Source organism: Pyrus communis, chromosome 14, assembly GCF_041283825.1.
Source record: "Pyrus communis isolate YQ-2024b chromosome 14, ASM4128382v1, whole genome shotgun sequence".
NCBI classification, from domain to species: Eukaryota; Viridiplantae; Streptophyta; class Magnoliopsida; order Rosales; family Rosaceae; genus Pyrus; species Pyrus communis.
Window position 1 is genome coordinate 18544297 of NC_142578.1, and position 27553 is coordinate 18571849.

Here is a 27553-nt window from a genome sequence, read left to right on the forward strand (position 1 = left end):
TTCATGTGGGGAATTGTTGGAAATTATATATTATAATATGAAATATTGTAATATATAATTTTAATAATTGAATGAAAAATATTGTTAACCAATTTCTTAGAAAGGTTATGTTGTTTAGATGTCCCTTGATAAGTGATGTATACTTATAGATGAAAAATTACATCTCTTTAATAAGTAGACATTGGATTCTATATAAACCCATGAAACCAGTGGTATTAAATATAGAAAATTAGAGTTAATTTTTACTCTTGAGAAATAGGGTTTCCCCACTTTGTTTCTCTCATGCTTTGTGAGTCAAATTCCGAGTCGTGTCTTGAGAGTACGGAATATATAAAGTTCGCCAGAGTCCGAAGATTGAAGTGCTTTGACTTTGGATTATAGATTGTTAAATCCTGGGAGATGGACGCCTATCGAACTACAAGCACAAGAGTAGGGACGAAATTCTATCTTTAGGACATTGCATTTATGCAAGCCTCAATCTCTAAGTTTGTCAATTATTTTAACTTTCTCTCTAGTTGTTTATATTAATCTCATATATAATTGATGTTGTGAATTTCCTTATGATTATTATCATTGGAATTATATTGTTATTTTTCATATTTTCTAATATTGCACCAACAGTCTCGCCCAACTCGACGAGTTCAAGGTGCTAGGAGGAATGTAATGATGGTGCTGTATGGTCTTAGTTTGTTAGAAAATCGGTGGTGGTGTCGCCGTTGTCGTCGTGTGTGTATGTCGGAGGAGGAAGAGGAAAGTGCGAACAATCAAAGGGTGAGGAAAGTGTGAAACTGAGTGAGGAAGGGAGAGGAATCTGGTGAGTGCTGGGAGAACTGAGAGAGTGGGTCCAAGTGGACCCTAAACCCAATATAATAAAATAGTAATGGAAGTGTTAAGAAATCTTATGTATCTCTTCGTGTGCCGATCACATTGAAAATTCTCTCGTGAGCTAGGAGTTAGCTAATTTTTTATTATTTATTTCCAGCGAATACTTTTCGAGAAGCCTATTTCCGTAATTTAGCAGCGTTGTCTTCTCCCACTTCCAAAGCACACAGAGGCGGGAAAAAAAGCCAGAGCACCCAAAAGCAAAAACCCAAATGAGCTTTTGAAAACCGCCACCTAATTCTGCAGAGCCAGAGAGAATGGAGAGAATACACGTCACTGTGCGTGCTCGGCCGCTCTCAGCCGAAGACGCCAAGACCAGCCCTTGGCGCATCTCCGGCAACTCCATCGCCATCCCCAACTACTCCAAGTTCGAATTCGGTACCCGCTCAGCCCTCTCTCTCTCCTCTGAACTTTTCAATTTCCTGGGTTAGATGTCTTCTCTTTCTCCAATTTACATAGATTTGTTTTGTTTGGGTTTGTAGATCGAATTTTCGGTGAAGATTGTAAGACCTTCGAGGTCTATGAATCAAAAACCAAAGATATAGTCGCCGCCGCGGTTCGCGGCTTCAATGGTACCTTCAATGTTCCCAATTTAAATAATGATATTTTTATTTATTTATTTTGAATTGTCACTTTTTTTTTTCTTTTTCTTTTTTGCTTATTTGTTTATAGGAACCGTGTTTGCATATGGGCAAACTAACAGTGGGAAAACTCACACCATTCGAGGCTCGGCTACTGAACCGGGGGTGATTCCTCTTGCAGTGCGCGATATGTTCGACATTATTCAAGAGGTACTTTGGTTGGATTGTCAAATGTGTAATTTGGTATGAATTATTGGTAACACTGTAAATTGCAAAGTAATTAATTTCTGAAATTTCTCTGACCAAACAAGGTGCGAGTTCTAATGCTTAAAATGTTCGTTCAAACTTATATGATTACGTTTTATATGCCTAGAAATTATCTTATCATTTCAGTTCTTGGCTGCAGAAAACTGTTGTGCACACTTCTAGTAATATTAATTAATACACTTTGGTAATTAGCATACTTAGATCAATCAAACAGCGATTTCGTAATCGTTTTTGTAGCTGAGACTTGTACGGAGTGACTGTTGATGCCACTTTATTTTATTTGGGACCCCTAAGGACGCAGCTTGATCCGTTTAATGTAAGGGTGGCTGAAGCTATTCTATGTTGTCCACTTGTCCTAGACTCCGCAAATGGCTAAACTGAGTAGGTTACATCTGATACATAGTTTAAGTATTATAGTGTGTGGACTGCTAAATAGATCACTTAAAGTCAATTATTCTTTAAGACTTACCAGTGACCATAGTTCTTTATTTTGTATTCATGAATTTGTTCACTGGTTTAGCTCCTTAACATAGAAATTTTATTTTAATATTTATATTGGAAACCCAGTGTATGCCCAATTGCGCATTCTCAAGTTATTTCTTGATTTTAGGATGTGGATCGGGAATTCCTATTACGAATGTCTTATATGGAGATCTATAATGAGGACATAAATGATTTGTTGGCTCCTGAGCATCGAAAGTTGCAAATTCATGAAAGTCTAGAGGTATTGAATTTACATTATAGTTTAATTATTATGATAGTTTATCAGTACTTAAGTAACTGAAAGTTCTGTTTCCTTTTATGAATACAGCGAGGGATATATGTTGCTGGGTTGCGAGAAGAAATTGTTGCCTCTCCAGAGCAAGTCCTTGATCTCATGGAGTTTGGAGAGTGTAATTACTTTTTACAGTATTATATGTATTCATCTGTATTAAAGTACTTCTCAAGAATTATTAAGTTCTCCCTAAACGGATTAGCTATCACTGTTGTACTTCTGTTTGGGGTATGCTATTAGGATTAAAGAATGTATGAACTGCAAGTACTGTAGTTAGTTTCCAAAATCATTCCATCTCTCAGCTTTTCCTTTTCTTCGAATTCTTTGTCTCTCTGAACTTCTATCAATACAATCTTTAGGCTTGTCTTTGTCTCAGTCTCACACCCTCACACACACAAACACACACACACAGCCATACATGTAGAGACACTCTCCTTAAAACACCAAACACCGCACACTCTCAATCCCTTCCTTTCACCTGAAACAAAGGTGCTATGGGTTGCCCTAGTTTTTGTGTGCACTATCTATTAAATATATCAGCCATTTGAAAGTATTTTGACGCTTTTATCTTTTAAAATTTCAGCTCATCGGCATATCGGAGAGACAAATATGAATCTGTACAGTAGTAGGTCCCACACTATTTTCCGCATGGTATACTTTTACATTCTTACCATTGTTGATTGTCATTTAGATTATACATCTTATGTGGCTCATGGTTATTATTATTATGCTTTAAATAGATAATTGAAAGCCGAGATAAACATGAAGGTGAAGATATTGCTAATTCTTGTGATGCGGTCCGTGTTTCAGTTCTGGTATGTTTCTGTCAAAATCAGTATATCTTTCTTTTTCCTTTCCTCCTATTTTATTATGGATCAAATGCTTTCTTTTGTTCTATTTCTAATTTTCATAAATATTCTTTTGTTTCTAGAATTTAGTAGACCTAGCTGGTTCAGAACGTGCTGCAAAAACCGGTGCAGAAGGTGTTCGGCTCAAAGAGGGTTCCCATATCAATAAAAGCCTTATGACTTTGGGAACTGTCATTAAAAAACTGAGTGAAGGTGCTGAGAGTCAAGGGTAGGTTCTGCATTCGTTGGATCTTAAGTGTATATCTCTATACATAGATTGACCTTCCTCAATATATGATGCAGGGGACATGTCCCATATCGAGATAGCAAACTTACGCGCATATTGCAACCTGCTTTGGGTGGAAATGCAAACACAGCTATAATATGCAACATCACGCTTGCACAAGTAATGTTTCCTATAGTCCTTTTTAGTGAGAACCAGGCTTTATTAATACCAATCAAAATACAAGAAACAAGACTCTGTGCACCCAGGTCACCATCATCGTGATAATTTCATAGAAAAAACAAAACAAAACCAAACTATAACTCTGTCATCTAACTAAAAAAACCTACTCATTCTTTTTCCCAACAATTCTTTCTTTCATCCCAAAATTTGTATTTCTGTCTGACAAAACTACCAAAATACAGTTCCACTATATTCTTTCTTTCCTTTCAACCCCAGAAGTCTTAAACATTTCACCAAGAATATCCAAAGGTGACTGAGGAATAACCCAACCAACCCCAGAAACCTGAACCAACCATCACTACAGTCCTAAAGCATATGGCAGTGTAAGGGCAAGTGAGTTCCAGATCTGCCCCTTTTTGCACATCGCTTGGATATGTAATAATATGCATATGTGGATATGTTTTTGTATATCTGGATGTCCGGCGACTTCCTTTCTATGGTTGGTTCTTTGAATCTGTTTTCAGACCAAATAATGGGCGTTTTGTGGGATGAATTTTCTTTTAACTTTTCAATATTACATTTTTGTGTTCTTCTTGGTTTCTCATACCTTTGTTTTATGTCAGATTCATGCAGATGAGACTAAAAGCAGTCTCCAATTTGCAAGTAGAGCATTACGTGTCACGAATTGTGCTCATGTCAATGAGGTTTTCTACTCACTTTATTTGTTGCAATCTTTCTTGGGTTAATTTTGAATGTTCCCTTTCAGATTCTCCTAAGTTTGTATCCGTTGGACATAGGAATTGTTCTTGTATGTCTATCATATGTTTTAATTGTTATTATTTCAACGTATGTCCTTCCTGGCAGATTCTAACAGATGCTGCTCTTCTCAAGCGTCAAAAGAAAGAAATTGAGGAGCTTCGAGCGAAATTGCAGGTTGATTTTGCTTTTATTTTAGTTGTCGTCACTCATGTATGATAATCATTATAAATATAGATTGTCAATGCAAAATAAAGGAATTTAAATATTCGGCATGTTTCAGGAATCTCATTCAGAACATTGGGCAGAGGAAATCCTCAATCTACGAAATACGTTATTGCAGGTTTGGAAATATACACTTCATGTTTATTGTAATTAGTTGAATTCAAGTGTATTCTGGAATATGCATACTTTCTGTGCAGACTGAGTTAGAGAGGGAGCGTATAGCTTTGGAGTTGGAGGAGGAAAAGAAAGCCCAAGCAGAACGAGAGAAGATGGTGCAACAGCAAGCTAAGAAAATTGAGAACCTGAGTTCAATGGTGTTGTATTCAAATAGAGATGAGAATCGCGACCGCTTGAAAAAGGTTTGCATGATGATTAATTATCTTTCATTGCAGACTTCTGTATAATGAGTTTTGATGTCCATATATATGTTTTGTTTCCTAATTTTATTGTTATGAAAATGAGAATAACAGCTTCAAAGTTCAAACTTCTGTTATCTATAAACACAAAATATATGCTTGATGTTATAATGTATCGTTGCCAATGAGATAAGATTAGTTAAATCTTCATATACAAAGACAGGGATTAGGGATAGGTAACCAAAACATAAATAAATAAATAAATAAACAAAGCATTGTTCGGTAATTGGGATGGGTGGAGGGGTAGGGTATGTGGGATGGAATCCAAGGAAATGGATGGGACACAGTTGTGGGTCAAGTCGTAAGCATGAAAAAACATTTTTCACCAGGTTGTGGTAGTTTCTCAGAGTGCCCTGTAAATTGATGTTAAGGATGGAGAAAGGGTCAGGTTTCGGGAGGAAGTGTTGACAGATCAGTTTATGAGTTAGGAGGCATTGTAATCTGTCAAACAATCTCAACAATTGTTGGGATCAAATAGGTCCTAACAATTCAATTTAGCTGGGATTCGTCATTCAGAAGGAACTTACATGACTTTGAGATGGAGGAACTGATTTTGTTACTAGCTCTGCTGGAAAAGGGTTTAATTGGTAAAAAGCAGTCCTGGAAAAATGAATAACCCTCAAGCAATGGAACAGAAAAAGAAGATTGTACCAGTCATTATCCTTGATCCTTTACTTCTTTGGGCAGGTTTATATGCAGATAACCTTTGTTATGTACATTAGTCCCAGGTGTGAAGAGGAAATGCTGTGCAAAAGAAGTTATACGGGTCAAGTAACCAATGACAATTAAATACTATCTTTTTGGTGGAATACAATTATACAAGTCATGGTGATGCATAATCTGGGCAATCCTGCAGCATATCAGTAGCTAAATTAGGAGATTTTCCAATAGATTTCCTTGTGTTTCAGTGGAACTCAGGTTATGTGACTTTTCTTTAAAAAAATTGTTTTAGGCCCTTTCCGGCTTTCCTGTTACTGAAGGTGACAGTATCCCGACCATATGTACATCTATGACTTGTCCCTCCCTGTTTGTCTGTCTATCTATCTCTTGTTCTCCTTCTCTCTGGTTCTATTTAAGTTTTCCAGTTTGTTTCTGCAGGAGAAGAGGCGTGATACTTGGTGTCCAGGTAAACTTGCAAGGGAGACTTTGGGAGAGGTAATACTTTATTCTTACTAAGTGTATATGATAATTAATTCTCATGTTAAATTTGTTTACAAATACCAATTTTTAATAGATTCACGAAAGATTTATTCTTGCCCATGTGTTGTTTATTGTATGTTTAGTTTATTGTAGAATGCAAAATAAGTAAAAACTGGGCACTGTTGGTGGTACTTACTGGAAGTGTAATTTTATTTGCATTTAATGCTGAACAAATCAATGCAAAGCTTAGCTACCAAGATTTTCACCACCAATGTGCAATCATGAAAATTTTAATCTTCCCCAAATAATACAGCTGTGGAAATTTCTTAATTTTGATAGGAAGTATGTTTTGGTAAACGAAAAGGAGATTACACAAAAGATTGGACAACATGGCCCACTGAATCTAAGATCTAACCACCCTGTTTCAAGTTTCAACATCTAACTAGGGCAGAAACATCCTCATATGCATCAGTGATACAGAAGATACTGGAGCCTAAAAAGATACTTCCTCCCCTCTAATTCCAGCATAATCTTCCAAATTCTTTCATAGGAAACAGGAGAAAGTGTTACCATCTAGAAAAGTGATGGCATGTGATGGATATGGCCCCAAATAGAGCCGGAAATTAGGAAAAGGATCTGCAGTCAATCTTAAGGGGCGAACATCACAGTTTGTGGAGTTGAACCTTTTCCCCATACAAAGTAGAATTTAAAATACTTTTGTGACATTCCTTAGTCAGAATAAGGTAATACTTTCATATAACGCTATGCATATCTTTCATTTGGCTGGATTCCGTTGTAAAAACTTGTTAAGTTTTTATTTGTGACTTATATTGCCTAATCTGGATAAAGATAAGACACAGGCTGCTCCAAATACATCTCACGTGCTTTTGTTATCTGTGTTGATGTGGTCCCTGAATTTTCTGAACATGTCTATCATCCGGTTGTGCGATAAGTTTAAGCTATTATTAATTTTTTATTATTATTACTTTCCTGCATTTCAGGTGCCATCCACCATCCAGTCGAAGGCATCTGCTGCAAAACCTATGAGACTGAAGCGTGACATCGGACCACTTCTTCCTTTTGAAGAACTGGTGCATGAGATTGAAGTTTCTGAGAATGAGTCTTGCAAAGAAGACGAAGAAAGTAAAAGTATCACGTTGGAGGACTGTGCTCTTCCTGATCCATGTGCTTTGTTGCATGTTACTAATAGGAGAAAAGTGCCACCCAGGACGAAAAGCTTACCCTTGGTTTGTACTATTTCTATTACATTTTGCCATACTGAACCTTAGGCAACCCACAATTTTAATCTCCATTGTCTGACAGGACAATGAATTAGGAGATCTGCAAGCAGAATACGAAGATTTGCTTATCAAATATGAAACTCAGGTTCCTATATATAACTGTTTCTGCCCCTGAATGCATCAGCAAATGCTGTTACACTCTATACTAATCTTTACCTCATTCAGAGAACTTTGAGTGAGATACAAATTGATTGCTTGACACGGAAGCTCGCTGAGGCTGATATGTTATCTGGAGCAATGTATAATGATTACTCCAAGTCTTATATCAATAAAGGTCCCATTAATGGGGACAATAACGGTAGTTTAAGAGAGCCAGAGGTTATTCTTGTGATTAAGCGACTTCAAGAACAGGTAATTCTCTTGCTCTTTATTTCTTTAAAACGGAATTTTTTTAATCTGTTATGCACGTTAAACTTCTGATAATTCAGTATCTTTCTAATTGAATTTGTATTCGTTTTGACATTTCGTCTGTTCTTTACTTGCAGATTAAGATGCTTGAAACAGAGAAGTCTTCAAGCCAGCAGAATCTGGATAGTGTAGTTGAGCTGGCAACCGAGCAAAACATTTGTGCCCAGGAGAAGTTTGATGAGGTAATCATAGTTTATGTTAGTCAGTTGTTCTATATAAACGTGTGAATAGATTTTAATCTATGAGCAGCTTCATCAATTCGTTTAGAGAGCTACTCTTAAGGATGTTTTTGGGATCTTAGTAGGTTTAAATGTTTACGTCAATAATTGCATTGACAGTCAATTGCATGGCTTTTATTTTTATTTTATATATTTTTAGCGCTAATCTGCTGCAAACTTAAGCTTCAAGCTTATTATCACCACCCACCTGCAATAACAAAAAGAAAAAGAAAATCGTATTCAGTTCATTTTAAGAACTTAAAGCACCTTTGATAGCTCTCTCTCTCTCCACCGCTCAATATGCCTCCATGTCTGTATATACTACATACCTTTATACACGTGCGTGTGTCAATATGGACTAGCTACAGTTGAGCGGGGTTCCCCGTGTGAAGGGCTATATATATTTGACAGGCTATCAGCTGAAAGTATTTTAGGTAAAAATGCCTTGTATATTCTCTCTTGTCAGACTCACAAGAGCCTGTTTCAAAAACACAGCCTTTAAAAATGATCAAATCTTTTCAGCTTTCAGCAGTAGGGTATTACACATGAAGTCAAATTGTTGTATCTGTTTTAAGTTACCGTTTTATGTATGTACATATGCCCACTCACTTCCTGCTCCATGGTTTCTTGGTTAGAAAGATCTAGAGAACTCATTTCTCTGTTTTAATTGTTTAGATCTGTTATTAAGATGTTCCTTCTGTCTCATAATTTTAAAATCGGCATGTCTCTTTAAATGTAAATAGCTCTATGAAGAGCTTCAAGTTGCACGTGAGGAGGCCAGGGTAGCTCGTGATCAACGTAGTTGGAACGAATCTGTAACAAAAGTTGATGTACGATCTCCTTCTTTTGTGTTAAACTCTATGACGATCATTAGTATCTATTACTCACAACTTGTATAGTGTTCATACTGTAGATTTGGTTGAGTATACATGTTATCTTTTAAAGTATATGCAGCTAACTTTCAATAGCTTCATCTAGGATGGAAGTTCTGACTTTGTGATTGAGCTTGCAAAGGGGGTCCAAGAAATAATATTGGAAGTTCGAAGCTCAGAAATAGCAATTGAAAGTGTATCTTCAGTTTTGGATGAGGTCTCTAAGAGTTTCTCTGTGCTATTCGATACATTCCTAGTGAGTATTTCTGAAGCATCATCTTATAATGACTTTTCTTATATTCTAATACTTGTCAAAAGAAATAGTTTGTAGATGTCTTAAGATGTTATCTCTGAGGTGATATTGATTTATTTTCTGAAGCTGCTGTGGTCTTTATTCTGTGAACATTTGAATTCTTTTTTACCATCATATGGCCTGATTTCATTGTAATGCAGGATTTCAAGTCTTTAATGTGCGAGTTATCCTTGAAACAAAAAACAATTATCAGTGACCATGAGAAGTTAAACTCTTACATGATGCAGAAAGTTTCTGGACTTGAGACTGAAAAGGTTAGGTTATAACTTTACTTATGTGAGACATCCTGAAATTTTTTACTTCCAGACCACATTAAAAAACTGTATTAATATATGGTATGCAGTTCCTTTTGTACAATCAATCTGTTGATCTTCAGAACCAGATAGAAGAACTGAAACTGCAGACTCAAAATTCCGAACAGTCTTTGAGGGTAAGTTTTTATGTTGGCATTATATCACTATCATTTTTTAAAGCAATATTCTTACCATTATCATTAGTAAGTCCTTTTCTCTGATTATTATTTCAGGAAATGTTGGAACAACAGGATTTGGAAAAGGGAGAATATATTTCTCATATACAAGTCCTTGAAAAAGAAATATCAGGTTTATCATCTTGTTCTTTGGCCAAGGAAAAGGAAAATCTGCGCAAAGATGTTGAAAAAACAAGAATGAAGTTGAAAGAGACAGAGTGTAAGCTGAAGAACGCCATACAAGAGAAAACCAAACTGGAGGTTTGATACTAAGTGCCTTTGGCTCTGGTCATTGATATCATTAAATCACAGCCTTTCACTTTACAACATATTCGCCTATTTGCAGGGTGAAAAAGCATCTGCTGAACGAGAAATAAAACGATTGCAAAGTCAGAACTCTCTTCTTGAACGTGACATGAACAAACGTGAGTCACTTGCTGGCAGAAGGCGTGATTCAGTTAATGATAAGGGTTTGAAGACATCAGATCCTAAAAGAGCAAAAAACCTTGCCTTCGAACAGACATTGCAGGTGCTGAAAATGATGTCTAGTTTCTGCTCCTTTACTATGCATCATGTTGGTAACACAACATGCAAGTTATTTTAGCTTTACAAGTCAATATGCTGAATTGACGAGCGACTTATACAAAAAGAAAATAATTGTCAATGCTGACAAGAGAATAGTAAATATTTTGTTGAGGTTTTTAAGTAAAATTTACATGAATTTACTTGTTATGTTCTTTGGTCTTTAAGTTACTCTACTTAAGCATTTTAGCCTCGTTTGGATAAAATATAGATTTTAGCATCATAGTTTTGTTAAGTATTTAATGATGATAACTCTATTTTTTTGGTCTTTTCTGTTTTTCAGGAAGAATACAAAAAGATGGAAGTTTATGCTTTTGAAACGGAGACAAAGATTAATTCTCTAGAAGAAGAGTTATCAGCTGTATACAGGGAAAAAGAAGACGCTATGTCCACCAACGATGCTTTAGCATCTGAATTAGAAAACCTGTCTGAAAAACTGAGCACATCAAACTTGGAACTGGAAGCTTTGCAGGAAGAGCTTTTGGCCCTGGTAAGCTTGTCTTTGTTTCTCTTTCACACTAACCCAAGTCTTTTTGTACTTTCATTTCCATCAATAAATGGCTAGTGTCTTTATTATGTGAATTTTTCTTATTTTTCATTGTTACCTTTCTGTACATCCAGAAGCAGAGGTTAGAAGATTCTACATTTGAGCAGCAAAAGATGGAAGGTTCCATTAAAATGTTCACTGAAGAAAAGGAAGACTTGGCAATGGTAGCCTAATTTTGGGCAGTAATTTTTCCTATATTATAAAATAAAAATATCAGCTCTTATTTAAGCTTGTGTGTGTAACTGGTTCTTGGTGCACAGTTGCTCATTTGATTTGTATCTTTCGTTTGCAGCAACTTACAGATTCCCTTTTGGAAATGGAGGAGGAAAGAGCAATATGGTCAGCTAAGGAGAAGGCTTCCATTGAAGCGATGGAAGAGAAATCAAAGTTATACAACATGGAGATTACATCATTAACCAGGGAAATGTCTGAGGTGGTATTCATCTCCGCTCTTGTGTACACTATGAAGAGTTTCCTTGCTAGTCTTCGATATGATCTCTACCCAAAACCTTGAATTCGAGAGAAAATTGCGTAAATTTGGCCATTAAGTTTCACTGTTCTTTCCCACTCATTGAATTGACCTTATTGTATCACCCTCAGTTTGATTCTCTCCTGCCGAACTTCCTTGAAGCCTTGGTTGTGGTGTCACAAAAGATTCTCTTTATTTAAATTGCCTGTCTAAACATATCAATTTTGTTTCTCCCATTTGGTTATTATGATTAGGAACGATATTTTGACCATTTGTCCAAGTATATTCAGAACTATTGTGGTTGGTCTTTTCCTGTTGCAGATGCATATAATTGTGATATAGAATGTTCAAAACCCACAGTATTTCTTATTGATTATTGGTTGCGATTATGTCAAACTGTTAGGTGAGGAATGAGTTGGACTCTTGTAGACAAGAGTGCAAGGTCCTAAGGGAAAGATTAACTTGTTGCGAGGAAACAGCTGGACAGAAGACATTCAGGTTTGTTTCAGTTTCCTTTCCCTCCTTTTTTCTCCACTTTACTTACGTCTTAAATATTATTTGGTCTTGGGTACCATTGGTGGCGATCTCTCTCTCTCTCTCTCTCTCTCTCTCTCTCTCTCTCTCTCTCTCTCTCTGTGGTGCAGCAAAAGGTCTAGTATTTTTGCAGCTCTCAGTGCTTGAACTGAGCTGCTTGACTGGGTTTGGTGATGAAATTATGGCTTTGCCACTGTTTCACACCATCTTGGTCATTGTCTAATCTTTGCTATGCATGCATATACATCACAAATGATCATGGTCCTTTTCCAGCAAACTTTTCTTTTTTATTCTGAAGTTTCAGCCCACCCTTCTAATAAAAGATAAAGATAGCATACGTCTTCTAATCTATAAATCTTGAATTATATGCCTCAACTTTCAGAAACCAGTACGCAGTCTATATGGGCTGGTTTCTTCTGCTGCTCTGTTGGGGTTGGGTAATGGGTGTTGTTAGCTTGATTCATGCTGACCGATTCCCTAAAAACTCATGTTCCCCCGTTAAGGGTTTGTTATTCTATCTATCCGGCAGGCTTAGGACAACATTTCTGCTTGCCAAAATATTTCTTCTCCTGTTATTTTCTACCATCCGGTGTAAATTACTCCATTTTTCCCCTGCTGTATGTATTAGAATGTCTTGAATCTTTTTTTTTTTATCCAATGAATGTCTTGAATCTGAACATCAAAGTTGTGAATATCTGGAAGACCAAAATATTATTATTTTATTATACTTCTGTTGCAGCGTGGAAAAGTCTTTGGGGATTGATCAACTGAATAGTGGTGAGAGTATAGATGATATTCTGAGCAAACAATCTCAAGAAGTGAGTTTTTTGCTTCTTCTCAAAATACTGTTTGGTATTATTACACGTATTTATCATTGTTCTGTATGTTTCTTTTTTAAAATTACTTGTAAACCATTTAGATGTTGAGCTCAAACTGGGGGACGTGCGGAGTTAATGATTGTGAGGAGGTGAATGTGCTTCGGAAGGAGCTCAGTTGTCTGAGTAAAGAAAGAGAAGGCTTGTTGATTCAAATAAAAGAGTTATCCGAACTTCCAAATGACTACCAGGTAATATCTCCATTTCTGTTCTTTTCGAAACAGTACATAATGTTCAGGGAAGAAGTATAGTAGTTAGTTGTAAGGAAGAAACTAACATTTATTCTTGAAATTTATTCAATATTTTTTATTCATTGGTTTTTGTCTACAGAGTCTCAACAACCACCTCCATGTTTTGACAATTGAAAGGGATAATCTAGTGACTCAGATCCAAGAGCACCAGAAACTTGCAATTGAAGAAGAAAGTCTTAATAAACGTTACAATGATTTGGTAGGTGACTGAAAAGTTCTTTTTTCTCAGTGGTACTTAATTGTTTGAGATTCATCTCATATAATGATGAACTTGATACCAGTTGTTGGAGGCAAAGTTTCAAGTCGAGGAACTGACAAGGAGAATATCAAGCATGGAGTTAAAGACTCACAAAGTAAGTGCTTATATACTTGAATTTGTCCTGCAATGTAGTTGCTATATTTGTAGTCATAAAGATAAACAATAGTATACAGCTGAGTTTCAACAATTGGGTCCGGTTAACCATTTGGATGTTAAGATCCATTAGCTCCAAATGAAGTCAAGAAATCTTAACTAAATTTTGGCCAATTTTTTTTGTGGTCCCTGTGGTGAGAGCTCAATTCTAAGGTGACCCTTGTGGTGAACCCTGTTAACAATTAAGGTCCAAATCCAAATTCTATTAGTCTTCCGTTAGTAAAGGGGTTAATATCATCATTTTCAAACAATTAACTTCATATGTTGTACCATTTGGGATGGTCGTTCGCATAATACAGTTGAGGTGTTTGAAATTAGGATTTGATGGAAATTCGGAGGCTTGAGGCTTAAATTGAACTGTATTTTCAGATTTCTGTTTTCAGTCGTTTTCTTCCATCTCTCTTGCAAGTTCATATGCTTCCTTCCTTCTTCATACTAATATACAGAAGCATTAATCACATGTCTGTAAAGATATGGAAAGACCCCAGCATCTACTCGTTCCTAAATTAAATGACATGCTTGATCTAACGTCCCTTGAAGGTAAATCCCTTTGATAATTGAAGCATATACAAAGTTGCTGTGTTTCTGTGATTCTGTGATAGCCAAATAACATCATCCCAAAACCTCTTAGTCTGTTCTATTTGATCCTACTCTGGCGCACAAAACTTGTCCACCGTCATGTTGTTTAGCGTCTTTAAAGCATCTTCAATACTCCTCATCTTGCAAAACCCATTCAGAACTATGTTTAGGGTGATTACACCGGGCCTCAAGCCTCACAATGCACATGAAATACCAATTTCAATAAATTAGTGAGTCCCCAACTCTGTGGTCAGCGAACGGCCTTCTCAAACTCTAATGCTTTTGGCTTCTGAGTTACCTGAATTGTTTGAAATGACAATTTTAAGCCCCTTTTTAATGGAAAACTAATGGAAGTTTGATGTGATCCTTAATTGCTAATGGGGTTTACCACAAGTGTTTAACTTCTTCACAACGGTCGCATTAAGAGTGACGTATCACCACAGGGAATAAGAAAAAAATATGAAAGTAAAATTTCATGTGGAGTCGGAATTCAAATCTAAAACTTTCATGCGTAGTTGTTTCCTCTCAAGAAAAGAAAGAAAAGAAGTATCGCAAGTAATATAATCTTTCTTTGCTGCGTCCTTAATTTGGCCTACTATACTTTGGTCAGGATCAAGTTGAAAACAGCATAGACAAAGCAAAGCTCCGAATGAGGCTTCGAGGGGCACAAGCAAAGTTAGATGCCTTCCGAAGTAGATATAAGGACGCCCTAGACGAGTCCAATCACATGAACAGGAAGTATGAGGAGGCTACAGTCAAGCTAAAGGACCTGTTAGCTTCAAAAGGAGTTGAGGTCCTCGGCCTTAAAAAGCAGCTTGCTGCTGCAAAGAGTGGTCATGAACAAAAATAAATCCATAAGTTGCTTATGATTATATTAGAGATTGATTTATCATTAGCCAGTGCCTCGTGTGCTGTTTAATGAACATCTAGTTACTATTTAATGAATGTAATATTAGATTTATCATTAACAAGTGCTTATTAGTGTCCTCATTGGAGCCACCGCGATGGCAGAACAAGCATCGTCAACTTCCCCCTCCCCGCAGCCTTCCCGGCAATTTGTCATTTTTCAGCAACCTCTTGGGGTCGATCCGGATGTTTCAAGCTCTGACTGATTGCTCTCTTGTTGCTGAGTTATACTGAAGCGGAGAAGGAACACTTCTCGAACCTGCCACCCCCGCTCACCATTTTTATTGCTTCAGATTCACGTTAGATTCATGTTATCACCTCAAATCCAACTTCCAGCTCCCTTCACTAAAACTTGGAAAGAGATAGGGAGAAAACTTAGCTCATTAGGAGAAGGGTGAGAAGTCTAGGATTCAAAGCCCCAAAGAGCCCACTCCCTACTAGGGGTGGGCAATGGATCATTGGGTAGGGTTCGACTTCAACTTGTTGTCCAACTCAATTCACATTATTCGAACTTATTTCCACCCAATAAATTGGGCAAACCAACTCACGCAAACTATTTTATGGCGGGTTTGGTTGGGCAAGTTTCACATGTCATAATTGTTTACTTTCGTTCTTATTCCTAATGTGAGTATGAGTGATAAATAATCCAAATTAAATGTCATATTATACTCTAATCATGTGAACTTGGTGTTGTAGAATCACTACTTTTTTTTTAACAAACGAATATTATCTACACTAGGGGTGGTAGAGTGGGCTAAAGCCTCACAAGGGGCGAGCCATAATAATGTGATTAGGGAGAATTGAACCTAAGACCTCTAACTTATAAGTGAAGAAGAATAACATTAGATCATAGTATTAAGTGGCGTAGAATCACTACTTTCTACTTGATATTTAAATTTCATCATTGAAATGAAATATACATAAACAAATGTATTTAACAACTATAAGATTTTGTGTATATGTCTATTAATATACATGTATGTTTAATAAATTGTTGATACAAACAAGTATGGACCCTTGATCCAGAAGAAAATTCTTAATTGTCATTGCTTCACGAAATTTTGCATAGTTACCATTCTTGGAAGGAACACATAGCAACTAGATTGTCCTTTTGTTTGTATAAGCTTTGAACCGTAAGAAAAGAAGTGGAAAAACGAGTGACCACGAGACAAAGAATTCTTGTATTGTTGCTGAAATCAAGGTTCTCGAGTTCAGATTTGTAGTGAGATTCATAGACTGATTGGGATTCTAAAGAGAAGGAAACAAAGCATGCTCTCACCAATTCACGTCAAGGAGGAAGCGCTTAGTGAGGTTCTTAGCAATCCCATAGTTTAGCGGAGGACTAACTTAGACAAGCTAACAAGTCCCCTAGTCCACACCTAGTCCAATCCCACCTAAGAACGTGAAACAAACACACCCTCAGGGTGTTGACAAGAAATTTGACTAGACTCCTACTTTTTCCATCCAACCATCTATCTCACATAATGGTGCAATCATGATGCTTCGAAACTTTTACATGATCTTGAATCATTCTTTGCACATCATCAACTATTTCTTTGAGAATCCAAGTCGTCAACTCATGGCTAGTGGAGGTCAAATCGGGATCAAAATTCAAGACTGCTTTGATTGTCGCAAAGTATTGATTGCTCGTCGCATTGAATGCATGACACTAGCGTAGAACCACCATCCTATTTTTGGCACACTTGTTTTATTTCATTTTTTTTTAAGTAGTATTCAATGTTCAAATTTGGATATGTAGGCCATGGACTGTGGTTTGGGCGTTGTACAGGTGCGTTGTACAGGTGCGTTGTGTTGATCTTCATCTTCCACTACATTCTAACAAAGCTATGATCTAGTTGGACGTTCTGAAATTTCTTAAATTTTCAATCTCACATGGGAATTACTCATTAGGCACACTACTTATGATTCCGGGCTATTTAAAGGAATGGATTTCCTTTTTTTTTTTTTTTAAATGAGAATTATCAAAATTCAACTATCTGAACTGTTTATTTTATAAGTCTCGATTCATAGATCATCTATAAAAAAAATTCAATTTAATCCGAAACAATTTATCCATTTAACTGCCAGGATGAAATTTCAATGTTTTTTTAAATATAGTATTCGTCAATTTCTTTCAACTCAATTAGATATCTTAAATATTTCAAACTTAGCTAATAATTTGCAAATAGGTTGCAATTTGAAAAATAGATAGTTCAGATTATTAAAAATTTTCTATAGCATGGCCCCACAACTAATCCGGAGATAGATTTGGGCCTATGAGCAAAATCCTACAAGCCCAAAATGTTGGAGCTCGACATCACATGTTGCCCTAAACCCTAAACGTGTGATAATCGTCTTTTCCAAACTCTCACTTTCTCACTGCCAATACAATACTCTCCAATCAAGCCATATATTCTGGTGGCCTCAGTCTCTGAGAAGCCGATAAACCGCGAGTTTGAGCTACAAAAATGGTGAGGCCGTATGCAGTGAAGGGAAAGAAGCGAAAGAAGAAGGAAGATGTATACGACAGAGCAGAGGAAGAAGAAGAAGCAGCAGCAGCAGCGGCAGCAGAACCAGAAGAAACAGAGACAGAGGAAGCCGATAAGAAACGGAGCAAAGGAAATGAAGCAGAAGAAAGGAAGGGTAACCCAATTGAGCTCGAGGGTATTCCAATGGCCCCAGCAGAGATTAACCCCAAGAACGGACCTGGTGCTATCTTCATTCTCGAGAAAGCTTCTCTGGAAGTTGCCAAAGTTGGAAAGGTTTGATTTTTCATTGCTATTTCTATTATTTTATATTTAATTGTTTGTTTTAGTTTTTAAAATTTTCATTTGTATATTTGTTTGTAGGAGCTGGTAAATGGGTGTTTAAGGCTTTTAATATTTGGTTTTTAGTTTGTTTCTTCAGTGTTGGTCTAAGCCTTTTGCTTTCTTACAACTCTTGCATCTTTCTCAATATTTTTTTTAACTTGTATTTTGCTTGCAGACTTATCAGCTATTGAATTCTGACGAGCACTCAAATTTCCTGAGGAAGAACAACAAGGATCCTGCTCTTTACCGGCCCGATATCCTTCATCAGGTTAGCAAACTCTGTCTAATTGGTTGCTTATTTGTTGTATTCCATGAAACTTGTATATATGAAGTAAATTTATTTCCACTCTTTGCTACAAAAAAAGTTTGGTTTAAGCTCTACTATATAAGATAGGATGAACTCTGAACTGCATAAAGTAGCTGTTTCAAAATTGAATTGGCATTATATTGCTGGCCATTACATGAAATGAATTAGAGGCATTCTGGTTAGATGAGGAAACTTTTGTAAGAAGGTGTGGCAGCAAGACCGTCGTGGGATGTGGTGTCTCAAGTGAAGAAGGGTGTTTGATGGTTCGAGGGAGGAGGAGAAGGAATACTTGTTGGAGAGGGTTGAGTTTTTGGTTTCAGAATTGTCAGATTTTTGGAGTGTGTTTCAAAGCTGCTGCTCCTAGTGCTTTGTTCTGTTATTCTAGATCTATTTTTTTCTGCGTTCTTCTTTTTCTAGCTTTCTTTCAGGAGTTCTTTAGTGTTCGGGACTTCTTGTCCTCGGTTTGCTGTCTTTGATTCCTTTAATCGATGGATTTTAATTATAAAAAAAGAAGAAGAAGAAAGTAACTATCAGTTTCAGAAGAAAAAAAATTAAAATAATTGATTTAAGTTACAGAAGTGTTATGTGATCCTAACTATTGAAGTCTGCAGGCTCTCCTTATGGTTTTAGATAGCCCAATTAATAAAGCTGGGAGGTTGCGGAACGTGTATGTGAGAACTGCTGCAGGTGTTCTAATTGAAGTTAAGCCATATGTTCGTATTCCGAGAACATTTAAGCGGTTCGCTGGTGTCATGTGTAAGTTCATCTGTCATCCAATTCTTATGCAAAGCAACACTGTTCTTTACTTTTTCCGAAGGCTATTTTGTCATTTTAATCCTGCCAACCATCTTGCAGTGCAGCTGCTACAAAAACTGAGTATATCTGCTGTTGGTAAGTGTGAGAAACTTATGCGTGTGATAAAGAACCCTGTGACACAGTATTTACCTGTCAACTCTCGTAAAATAGGTGAGTAGACTAAAAAGCCAACCCTTATGCTGCATATCAGCCTTGATCTCGCCAACCATTATTTCATATCTATCTTGAAAACTGAATATGTATTCTTGCATTCCAGGCTTCTCATACAGTTCAGAAAAATTGGTTAACATACAGAAGTATGTTGCTAGTGATGAAAACAGTACGGACTTTGTTTTTGTGGTATGCTCGGAGCTAATGCATTGGCCTTATATTTGAATATTATCTGTTTTCGCTTGGAGCTATTGTAATACTGTATTTTCAGGTTGGTGCGATGGCTCATGGGAAAGTTGAGACAGACTATACTGAGGATTTCATTTCAAGTATGTCCTTGCTTTTCATCAGTATAATGTTTAATTTTTTTAGGTCTATTTCCCTTCCCATGTATCAGTGTATGGAACCTTTTGTTCAGTTTGACTACAAAGTTTAAAGAACCACGGTTAGGATTTGATGGAAGGATTTAGAAAGATGATTAGATTTTGGCAAGGCTACATTATATGGAAAAGCATAAAAATACCGTGGATACAATGTATTGAAATAACCAAGTATGATGACATATTTGAAATTCATTTATTTATCCTCTTTCATCCTATTTCCAAATAAAAATATTCATCCATACTAACATTTTATTCAAGAAACTTAACTATTTATCTAAAATTTTAGACATCACTTGAACTCAAGCGCATGACTGTACATTTAGTAGTTGTTGAAGCTTGAATTCGAGCATTGTACTAAGCATGATGATCAGGCTGGGCTGAATTCAAGCTTCCTACTAAACGTTATGATCAAGCTGAGTTTTAAATCCAAGCACATGACTGTACATTTACGGGCACGCAATCAATGTTTTTGTTAGTTGAAAATGTGAACTCTGTGTGAAGTAATTGCTTTGGTACACAAAAGGTCCTGCAATGTAATTACGATATATCTTCTCATTATCAATGCTAGAGTGGAATCCTTGGGAATCTAGGATCCTTCGGTAGATAACTCTTCCTTCAAACTTCTTCGTATTTCGTCTTTATTTTTTTAGTGTTCCAGTACCTTTCATGCTCTTGAATGAAAATTTGATGACCAGAGTGTTGACCATCCTTACATTTATGCGTTCTTTTTCCCTTCATTTTCTAGCCTTGGAGTCCAGTTGCATTTCATGCTTTGCTTTTGACCTTAAAACTCCTCATTTTTATTTTGTTTACTGTATGTTGCTTGCTGCATACTGTGGTGTGAAATTAAACGCATCTTATTTGTCAACTCTTGCAGTATCTGGTTATCCCTTGAGTGCGGCATATTGTATCACGATGATTTGCCAGGCGTTAGCGGGAAAGTGGAACATTTTGTGAAGCTTTCTTCCTGTTTTAGGGGAATCTCAATGCTTTCAGGGTTCTTCAAAGTTTGTGTATCCAAAGTTGCATGAGATCGGTCTATTTTATGTTGAATTTTTGAGAGGGATGTAGGAGAATTTATACATTAATCTTGAACTTTGTTTATATAGTTGGTCATATAATATGATAAAGACTTTCCTACTTGGGGCTGGACAAGATGCAGGGCATCGGCCTTCTGACTCGGCCGGGCGCGGATGCCCTGTGCTACCAGCGCTTCAAACGGCAAACGTATTGTCGTGCTTTGGTTTGCTTTAGAGAGACAGTTTTCTCGAGAGTGAAAAGCTAGCGCAAGCGATAAGGAGAGTATAGGCCCTCGCGGGACTACTAAATCGCAGTATCATTAGTGAAAGAAGGGCCAACGACGGCAAAAACTGTTACAAGTGCGATGTAAGATGTCGAAAGATTTTTATCTCGTTCCATTCCAGTGGCTCGACCAATAACCAATGACAAAAAACTTATCCGTGGCCTCTGGGCAGAACCCATTTCCCTCGGGTTGCTCATAGTGCAATTTCCACTTGTATGTCGTATTTGGCCAAAGAAGCATCAAACAGTTTCGAGTTCTTCGTTCTTACCTTTCTAGCCACACCATGGCCGTGATTGTGGCACTTTGTGGATAGATGACCGAAAGCAAATACGTTTTCAAGGTGCCATTCAAACACAAAGTAAAAGAAAATAAACATCGAAGAAAATCCGACAATGTTGCAGACATTTGAACAATTAAACAAAACCGCTATTGTCTCCTAATACAGAATGTCATCTTCTCAACATCCATTTATTTAAGATTGATTAGAACTAGCTGGGCCTGCACCAAAACCACCAGCTCCGCGACCAAAGCCAGGCCTTCCACCGGGACCCTGAAAACACAGACACAACGAGAAAGATGAGTTAAGAGGTCTTCATATTACGCGCTTTAACACTGACACCTAACAAGGAGGAAAGATAGGGCGCTGCTTCTACACTACACAGAAAAAACACGGATGCATATTATTCTCAAAGTGACTAAACTGTCTAGTCATGCAACACTTATCAAGTCATCGGTAAAAAGCTCGATGGTATTGGATAGAAAACAGTTTTGAAATTCCAAGAGTAGTGATTTTTCTTTTTCAGTTGACATCGAAGTGAAATTGATCCCGTCTCCAACAAATGGTAAACACAAACAGAACCTAAGGGCAAAATAGAAAACAAATTAATTCGGAGCAAGGAAATTACCCCAAAAGAAGGTCTATAATCAGCAGGAGCTCCACCCTTGTCTCCAAAGTCACCCCCAGGTGCACGAGGTCCTCCACGGTACCCATCCCTGTCACCACCGAATCTACGTTCTCCATCAAAGCGAGACGGACCACTGTTCACACCATCATCAAACCAACCATTAAATTCCAACGCAACAAAACATTCAACAAATGGACTAGAAAAGGAAAGGAAGCACAAATCTGTAACAGTTAATTGGTCGAATAATTAACAAAGATTCAAATGCGTTGCAATTCTGTTCAAATTAACTTCTTCCTACATAACCAATAACCAATATTAGATTCAAATGTGCTGTGTTTTGATTCAAACGTGGCGTGATTTCGTTAAAACCCAACCGAAAAATATGCTTCAATCATCTATTAAACCCCACTCACATTTCAATCAATTGCAGTTTATTGCAGAATCTCTAAACCAAAAATGAGCAATGTATCAAACTAATCAATCAAAATAACAACTTCCTAATAATATATAACAACAAATCGAACAAGCATTTCGACATTTCGCAATTCTACCAAAAACAATTCCATCAACATAAATCAATAAGCGAATTACCGGGGGCGGTCACCGGAGGGGCCCATGGGGCGGCCAGGAGGCTTGGCCTGCTTCTTGAGAGTAGCAGGGACAATCTCAGAAGGGAGATTGAGATAAGTCCTCAAGAACTCGATACCGTCATTGGTAAGGTACCAGTAGTAGTGCATCCAAGCAAACGTCTCCCTCACATACTCCTTGGACTTGAAGCTCTGCATCAGCTTAATCACCTGCAGATTTGGGACGTCGATGTCGGGATGCTTCGCCAAGTTATAGTCCTTCTTCGCGTAGCAAACTCCCTCTTGGAACAGGTACTTGGAGATCTCCCGACGATTCTTCTCAGAAATGATCTGCAGATACAACAAATTCAACGTTCTCTTTCTTTTCGGTTTCTCGGGAAACAAACAGAAAATTAGCTGGAGGGAGAATTACCATGGTTGCGATTGCGGAGGGAGGCGGCGGCTGGAGGAAGAAGAAGAGACGGCGGCAAGCGACTGAACTGTATTGAGGCTGCGCGCTGAGAAGTAAAACCCTAGAGGGATGCAACTTTGTTTATAGGTGAGGTAGGGAGTGTACGATTGAGATTAAATTTTAGGCTAAATTACAATTTTCACCTTGGGATTTATGAAATGTAACTATTTGGCCCTAACTTTTTCTAAAAGATTAAATTAGAGAAATCTGAATTGAAGTTTTGGTAACTGAATTAAAAATTCGTGGTATTTGGTATTTGAATTTGATTTAATATAAAGTGTCGATTTTCTTAGCCAATTTGTCTAAATTGCGCAATTGAGAAGTACATGATCATCTGTGAAGCACACGATCATCTTTTAAATTGAGGTTGTGTTGTTTAACATATGATATGACTACATGTCAATAGTGATCGATGAACTGAATGCATTGTTGACCAAAATTCAAAGGTGCTTGTATTTGACTCAAAAACGAAAAATCAAAGTTGTGAGGAATCACAATTTAATCTTCAGAAAGCTGTTCCTAATTTTGAAGTTGAAGAAGGCATAAGCATTGCGAATTTGAGATGTGAAGGATTTTGGCCTCCTCAAATGTGCAAGGATTTTGGCCTAATGATAACTAAATTATTTTTTATACAAAGTGATGCTCTACTTTAAATTTATTTAAATTACGACGATGGAGATTCAAATCTTGTTGCATGGGTGAACAAATCTACTTAAACCAATGTGGCTACGATCAAGCCTACAATGTATAATTTGATTTAGATCATGTACTAGCAAATTCCTCTTGTATTGAGTTATTTTCCCTTTATTGTTCAGTTTTAGAAGTCACAACTTTGACACATATCTGAACTTAACCAAAGTATATTTTATAGCAGCGTGCTTTTCGTTCTATATCCAAATTTAAATATCCTTCCTTGTTGTTTAGAATAAATCAAAATAGGGATCAAAATACGACCCGAGTAATAGTTAACAGCTCCTGAAGTAAACAACCGTTTTTGTTATTAATAAGGGCCTAAGGCCTTCTCTAATGCAAAACATACGTTGTCATAGTTTGGTTGGTTTAATCACAACAGCAAGTGGTGAATTGTTTTAATGTTTAATATCTTATTATTAAATTCATTGCGTGCTAGATTCAAATTTTCTTTGAGATTAGAGCATTTTCAGTAATAGGTTGGGCACGATTTGGATGGACCGGATTTTTTAAAGGTTGAAGTTAAAACTTTGAGTGTTAATAATTTTTACTCCAAAAAAAAAAAAAAAAAAAAAAAAGCGAAAGAAACTCTGAAAGTGATTCTCAATAAACTCTCCATCGGCTGATATTTTTTTGCATAATATTTGGCTGATAATCTATACACAGTCTTACTTTTGAATGACTCTTTGGCTTTTCTCGAAAAAAAAAAAAAAAACAAAAAACCAAGAAGGGAAAGGAAAAAGTAAATCCTTGTCCTGAACTCTTCCGACTATTTTTTACTTTAGTTTACCCCAAAAGGGGGGCTGGGATTGATCAAGGTGCAAAACAATTGTAGGGGGAAAGGTAGCCTCCCCAGAAAAATGGTAATGCCATGGGGCGTCACTGTTTGGATGGCAAAGGTGGTGTGGTTGGTCCTCACCGGCTTGATTTCGTCTTGCTTAGCCGCTGCCGATGAAGTCGCCGGCTCCCTTAGAACCGGAGATATTGGCCCTTTGCATGTCGGCTGATTGATTGTCTCCGGACTCACCACTCCTATGCTCTCTGGTTTGTTCTCCTCCTCCTCCTCCTCCTCCTCCATCTTTTTGTCTCTGTAAATTCAGTTGATTGCTTGATTTCATGTTTGTCAAGCTTTGTCTGGTTGTTTTGCTTGATGGGTTTGTTGGGCAATCAGTTACAAGCCACATTACTAGTGTAAGCTAAGGGGAAGGGTTTGAACGGTAGTTGGTTGAAGAGGAAGACCGTATTCACCTGAGCAATTCACCACATGTTGTTTGTTGGATGGTTCCACCACTTGTTTTTTGGATAGTTCCGGACTGTAATCCATTTAGGGAATGTTTGATGGGCTGGTTGGGTTGTGATCAATTAAAATAAACCTGAGTCCAATACGTTGTTTGTTGTGTCTAAATGTGAGACGGACATGATGATTTATGAATCCACAATAAAATAGGTTATCCGACGTATCTTTATACATGGATTACAGGTCCTGTGTTACATGTCCCTACCAATCCAACCCTATTCTTAAGGCTTAATCCCATCCAGCCCACCAAACAAGCCCTTAGGTATAGTTTGGTACGTGGGACGGGATGGAACAGAGTGGGACAAGGCGTTCCGTCCCACGTTTGGTGCGCCTAAAACGGATGGAACGAGCGGTTTCACGGGACGAGTTTTGGGTGAATTTTCGTTACACCTCACCCCCGGAACAACTCGTTCCACATCCGTGGAACACAAAATTATAACCTCTCTGTCTCCTTCTTCTTCCTCCTTGTTTCCATCCGAGGGCATCTTTGCTCCCGCTCCATTCCGTTCCGTCCTGTCCCGTCCCGTCCCATTCCGTTCCGTCCCGTCCCGTCCCGTCCCGTCCCGTCCCGTCTGCATACCAAACGATACCTTAATGACTAGTATTAATAGTTACGTCACAAATTGGAGAAACCACGCCCTAGACAAGGACTCATGCTTATGCTTTTTAGGCCAGCCAATCCACTTTATGATCCGCTTAGGGCCCGATCATAAGATGTGTTGTTTAGGGTTTCCAAGAATGACAAACTCATGGCTTTAGGGTTGCTGGTCAACAAGAAAAGTACCTTAATCACCTTTTTCCGGGACGTAATTTGAGGTTCTATTAGGTAGTTATGCTTGCTTAACATTAATTTTTGTGTGAATTGAATTGGATACAAACTGTAGAATTTTGGTTAGAGAAGAAATATTTATAAGTCAGGAAAGAATCAAATACCCGTGAGTGTTTAGATTGTCTTACCTAAAGCAAAGACTTGTTTATAAAGAGTAGCCCACAAGGGTGCTAGTGAGGCCCAACTTCGAAATCAAACTCAATTCACAGAATATGTTAATATTGATTTATGGTGAGTTTCTTGCTGTCTTTAATACGTTACTAAGGGTGTTGTATCAATGTCAGGAAATAACTAATATCTGATTGCAATATCATTTTACTTTTTGAGATATGTAGAATTTATAAATTCTGTCACATATCCTGCAGACATGATCTCTTTGGAAAGCAGGCTGTTTGTAAGTCTAGTGCCCCTGTACCCATATACAAAAGAAATCCCAAGTACCTAGCTGCCGTAGAAATTGAGATTGTAACTGGCCATTGTTTCTTCTATATGGCTTGTCACAATGCGGGTAGTGATGGGTTACACAATTAGGTAGCCATCATTTGTGCACATTAGCAACCTCATTTGAATCTTATCGACCTTTACCTTGACGGTTTGCCTTTTTCTTTTGGAACGTTACCATTTTTTTACAACATCAAGGGATGACTGCAGTAACTGTTTCATTGCTACTTCTTTAAATAACTTTTTCAAAAGTTCGATTGCTAGTGGATCATCAGAACAATGAAGATAACCTTGATAATCTTTCCGAGCATAAGCCAGGTCGATCAAGATTTTGGGAATAATTATTAAGGGCAAAGCATTTAGGACAGATCCAGCAAGCTCATTTATTTTGTGCATGTTATGGTTGCACTTGAGTTCTTTAATCATAACATTTACTTGAGTCTTGTGCTGGGCAAGCCTTATATTTTGGAACAAATTTTTTCTCTTCCTGCTAGTTGTCTGTCTCCAAGGCGTTCCTGCTCTACATACTTTGATATCACCATTAAAATGATAATTGTTTTCTGATGAGATGGGAGATTTGTCATTGGTTTTCTAAGTCCCTGTGCCCATTTTATTCACAAGCCCGAAATTTCAACCAACCCAATCCATCACCTTGTTTTTGCACTCCAACTCAACAAACAAACATGATGCTCCAGAGAGGAATCTCGATTGAGATTTGTGCTAAGAATATAAGCAAAAAATAGAATCAAAATATTCTAAGCATATTTGTAGGAGAAAATGTGTCTTGTCTAAGTGGTGCATCAGCTATTTAGCAAGTTTGGTACCCTATACAACTTTATTTAGGTCAGGTTTTCAGCTCCAAAAATTAAAGTTGATGCAATCCAAATTTCTTGTTTTTACCCGATTCACCCTGTATCGTGTTTTACTGATACACGTAGCTTGATTACTTCATTAATGAGTTTCAGTCATTTGGTCTTTCAACTCTGTATAACAGCGACTCCTTTTTCCTGTACACTTGCAGATGATTAAAATCCGTAAATAACGGTGAAGGGACGGTGGGTGCATGGCCTGGACATTCAGAGCTACTAATTTTATACTGTGAATACTGTAAATACTGTGAGTATATTTCTTTTTTACAATGGAATTGTGATCTGTTTCATATTAAATACAAAATCATAGTTAGGGATTTTGTATTTTTCTCATTTTTTTTTTTTTTTGTTTCATATGAAATACCAAAGTCATACTGGGGTTTGTGCTTTGTACTGGAAAGTTGTATATTTCTGGTTTGTGTTTGGAAATCAATAAGATTGTTGGGTGCTAGGCTTTAAAACCAAGTCTCGTGCTCGGCAACATTGTTACCAAATTTCCTAAGCTCAAACCATAGTTTTATGCTAATTTGATGGCTACGCAACGTTTTTCTTCGTTTTTTCTCCCAGCCTTAAATTGTGGCACTCAACAGCTGCTTTATTAAAGTCGAGTCTTTGTCTTTCTTCCCAGCATCTAATATGCCCTGCCTAGATGATCTGTGTATCTTAGATGAATCTGTCCACTT

The 27553-nt window shown here is 37.3% G+C and overlaps 4 protein-coding genes across 6 annotated transcripts; 3 read left to right on the plus strand and 1 right to left on the minus strand.

Annotated features, from left to right (window-relative positions):
- Positions 1-1003: 1003 nt before the first annotated feature.
- On the plus strand, positions 1004-15094 carry LOC137713592 (P-loop containing nucleoside triphosphate hydrolases superfamily protein). 3 transcript variants are annotated; one of them, XM_088684464.1, is made up of 33 exons: positions 1004-1260; positions 1365-1454; positions 1555-1673; positions 2341-2454; positions 2542-2623; positions 3089-3156; positions 3246-3320; positions 3437-3582; positions 3657-3759; positions 4383-4463; positions 4624-4692; positions 4799-4858; positions 4938-5099; positions 6255-6311; positions 7298-7543; positions 7620-7682; positions 7763-7948; positions 8083-8187; positions 8967-9053; positions 9202-9351; positions 9549-9662; positions 9752-9838; positions 9935-10138; positions 10224-10406; positions 10743-10949; positions 11087-11170; positions 11299-11439; positions 11879-11973; positions 12749-12827; positions 12929-13075; positions 13215-13334; positions 13417-13488; positions 14737-15094. In XM_088684464.1, the coding sequence occupies exons 1-33, from the start codon at positions 1140-1142 to the stop codon at positions 14974-14976; spliced, it is 3957 nt and encodes a 1318-aa protein (XP_088540590.1). In that variant the 5' UTR covers positions 1004-1139; the 3' UTR covers positions 14977-15094. The 3 variants fall into 3 exon arrangements, with proteins under 3 accessions (XP_088540590.1, XP_068309012.2, XP_088540591.1); XM_068452911.2 differs by having other exon boundaries at positions 1005-1260; positions 11081-11170; XM_088684465.1 differs by lacking the exon at positions 8967-9053 and having other exon boundaries at positions 1005-1260; positions 11081-11170.
- A 2269-nt stretch (positions 15095-17363) lies between these two features.
- On the plus strand, positions 17364-20638 carry LOC137712940 (uncharacterized). The gene is made up of 7 exons (XM_068452146.2): positions 17364-17794; positions 18018-18110; positions 18761-18905; positions 19005-19115; positions 19222-19304; positions 19387-19444; positions 20376-20638. The coding sequence occupies exons 1-7, from the start codon at positions 17501-17503 to the stop codon at positions 20453-20455; spliced, it is 864 nt and encodes a 287-aa protein (XP_068308247.2). The 5' UTR covers positions 17364-17500; the 3' UTR covers positions 20456-20638.
- Positions 20639-21160: 522 nt separating this feature from the next.
- On the minus strand, positions 21161-22844 carry LOC137712862 (small ribosomal subunit protein eS10z). The gene is made up of 4 exons (XM_068452039.2): positions 22706-22844; positions 22298-22623; positions 21707-21839; positions 21161-21351 (listed from the first exon to the last, which is right to left on the minus strand). Exons 1-4 carry the CDS (start codon positions 22706-22708, stop codon positions 21274-21276), a joined length of 540 nt encoding a protein of 179 aa, XP_068308140.1. The 5' UTR covers positions 22709-22844; the 3' UTR covers positions 21161-21273.
- Positions 22845-24169: 1325 nt separating this feature from the next.
- LOC148691326 (uncharacterized) lies at positions 24170-27364 on the plus strand. Its single transcript, XM_088683903.1, has 2 exons — positions 24170-24478; positions 27023-27364. Exon 1 carries the CDS (start codon positions 24295-24297, stop codon positions 24439-24441), a length of 147 nt encoding a protein of 48 aa, XP_088540029.1. The 5' UTR covers positions 24170-24294; the 3' UTR covers positions 24442-24478; positions 27023-27364.
- Positions 27365-27553: the final 189 nt, after the last annotated feature.

Excerpts from the sequence above, each read along its gene's own strand:
- LOC137713592 (XM_068452911.2), top strand. The coding sequence starts at position 1,140 with ATGGAGAGAATACACGTCACTGTGCGTGCTCGGCCGCTCTCAGCCGAA. Across the intron at positions 1,455-1,554 it reads CGCGGTTCGCGGCTTCAATG|GAACCGTGTTTGCATATGGG; the intron begins GTACCTTCAATG and ends ATTTGTTTATAG. Across the intron at positions 7,544-7,619 it reads GGACGAAAAGCTTACCCTTG|GACAATGAATTAGGAGATCT; the intron begins GTTTGTACTATT and ends ATTGTCTGACAG.
- LOC137712940 (XM_068452146.2), top strand. The coding sequence starts at position 17,501 with ATGGTGAGGCCGTATGCAGTGAAGGGAAAGAAGCGAAAGAAGAAGGAA. Across the intron at positions 17,795-18,017 it reads AAGTTGCCAAAGTTGGAAAG|ACTTATCAGCTATTGAATTC; the intron begins GTTTGATTTTTC and ends TTTTGCTTGCAG. Across the intron at positions 19,116-19,221 it reads TGTCAACTCTCGTAAAATAG|GCTTCTCATACAGTTCAGAA; the intron begins GTGAGTAGACTA and ends CTTGCATTCCAG.
- LOC137712862 (XM_068452039.2), bottom strand. Across the intron at positions 21,840-22,297 it reads CCCTCCGGTGACCGCCCCCG|TGGTCCGTCTCGCTTTGATG; the intron begins GTAATTCGCTTA and ends TGGTGTGAACAG. Across the intron at positions 21,352-21,706 it reads ATTATAGACCTTCTTTTGGG|GGTCCCGGTGGAAGGCCTGG; the intron begins GTAATTTCCTTG and ends CTGTGTTTTCAG.
- LOC148691326 (XM_088683903.1), top strand. The coding sequence starts at position 24,295 with ATGGTAATGCCATGGGGCGTCACTGTTTGGATGGCAAAGGTGGTGTGG.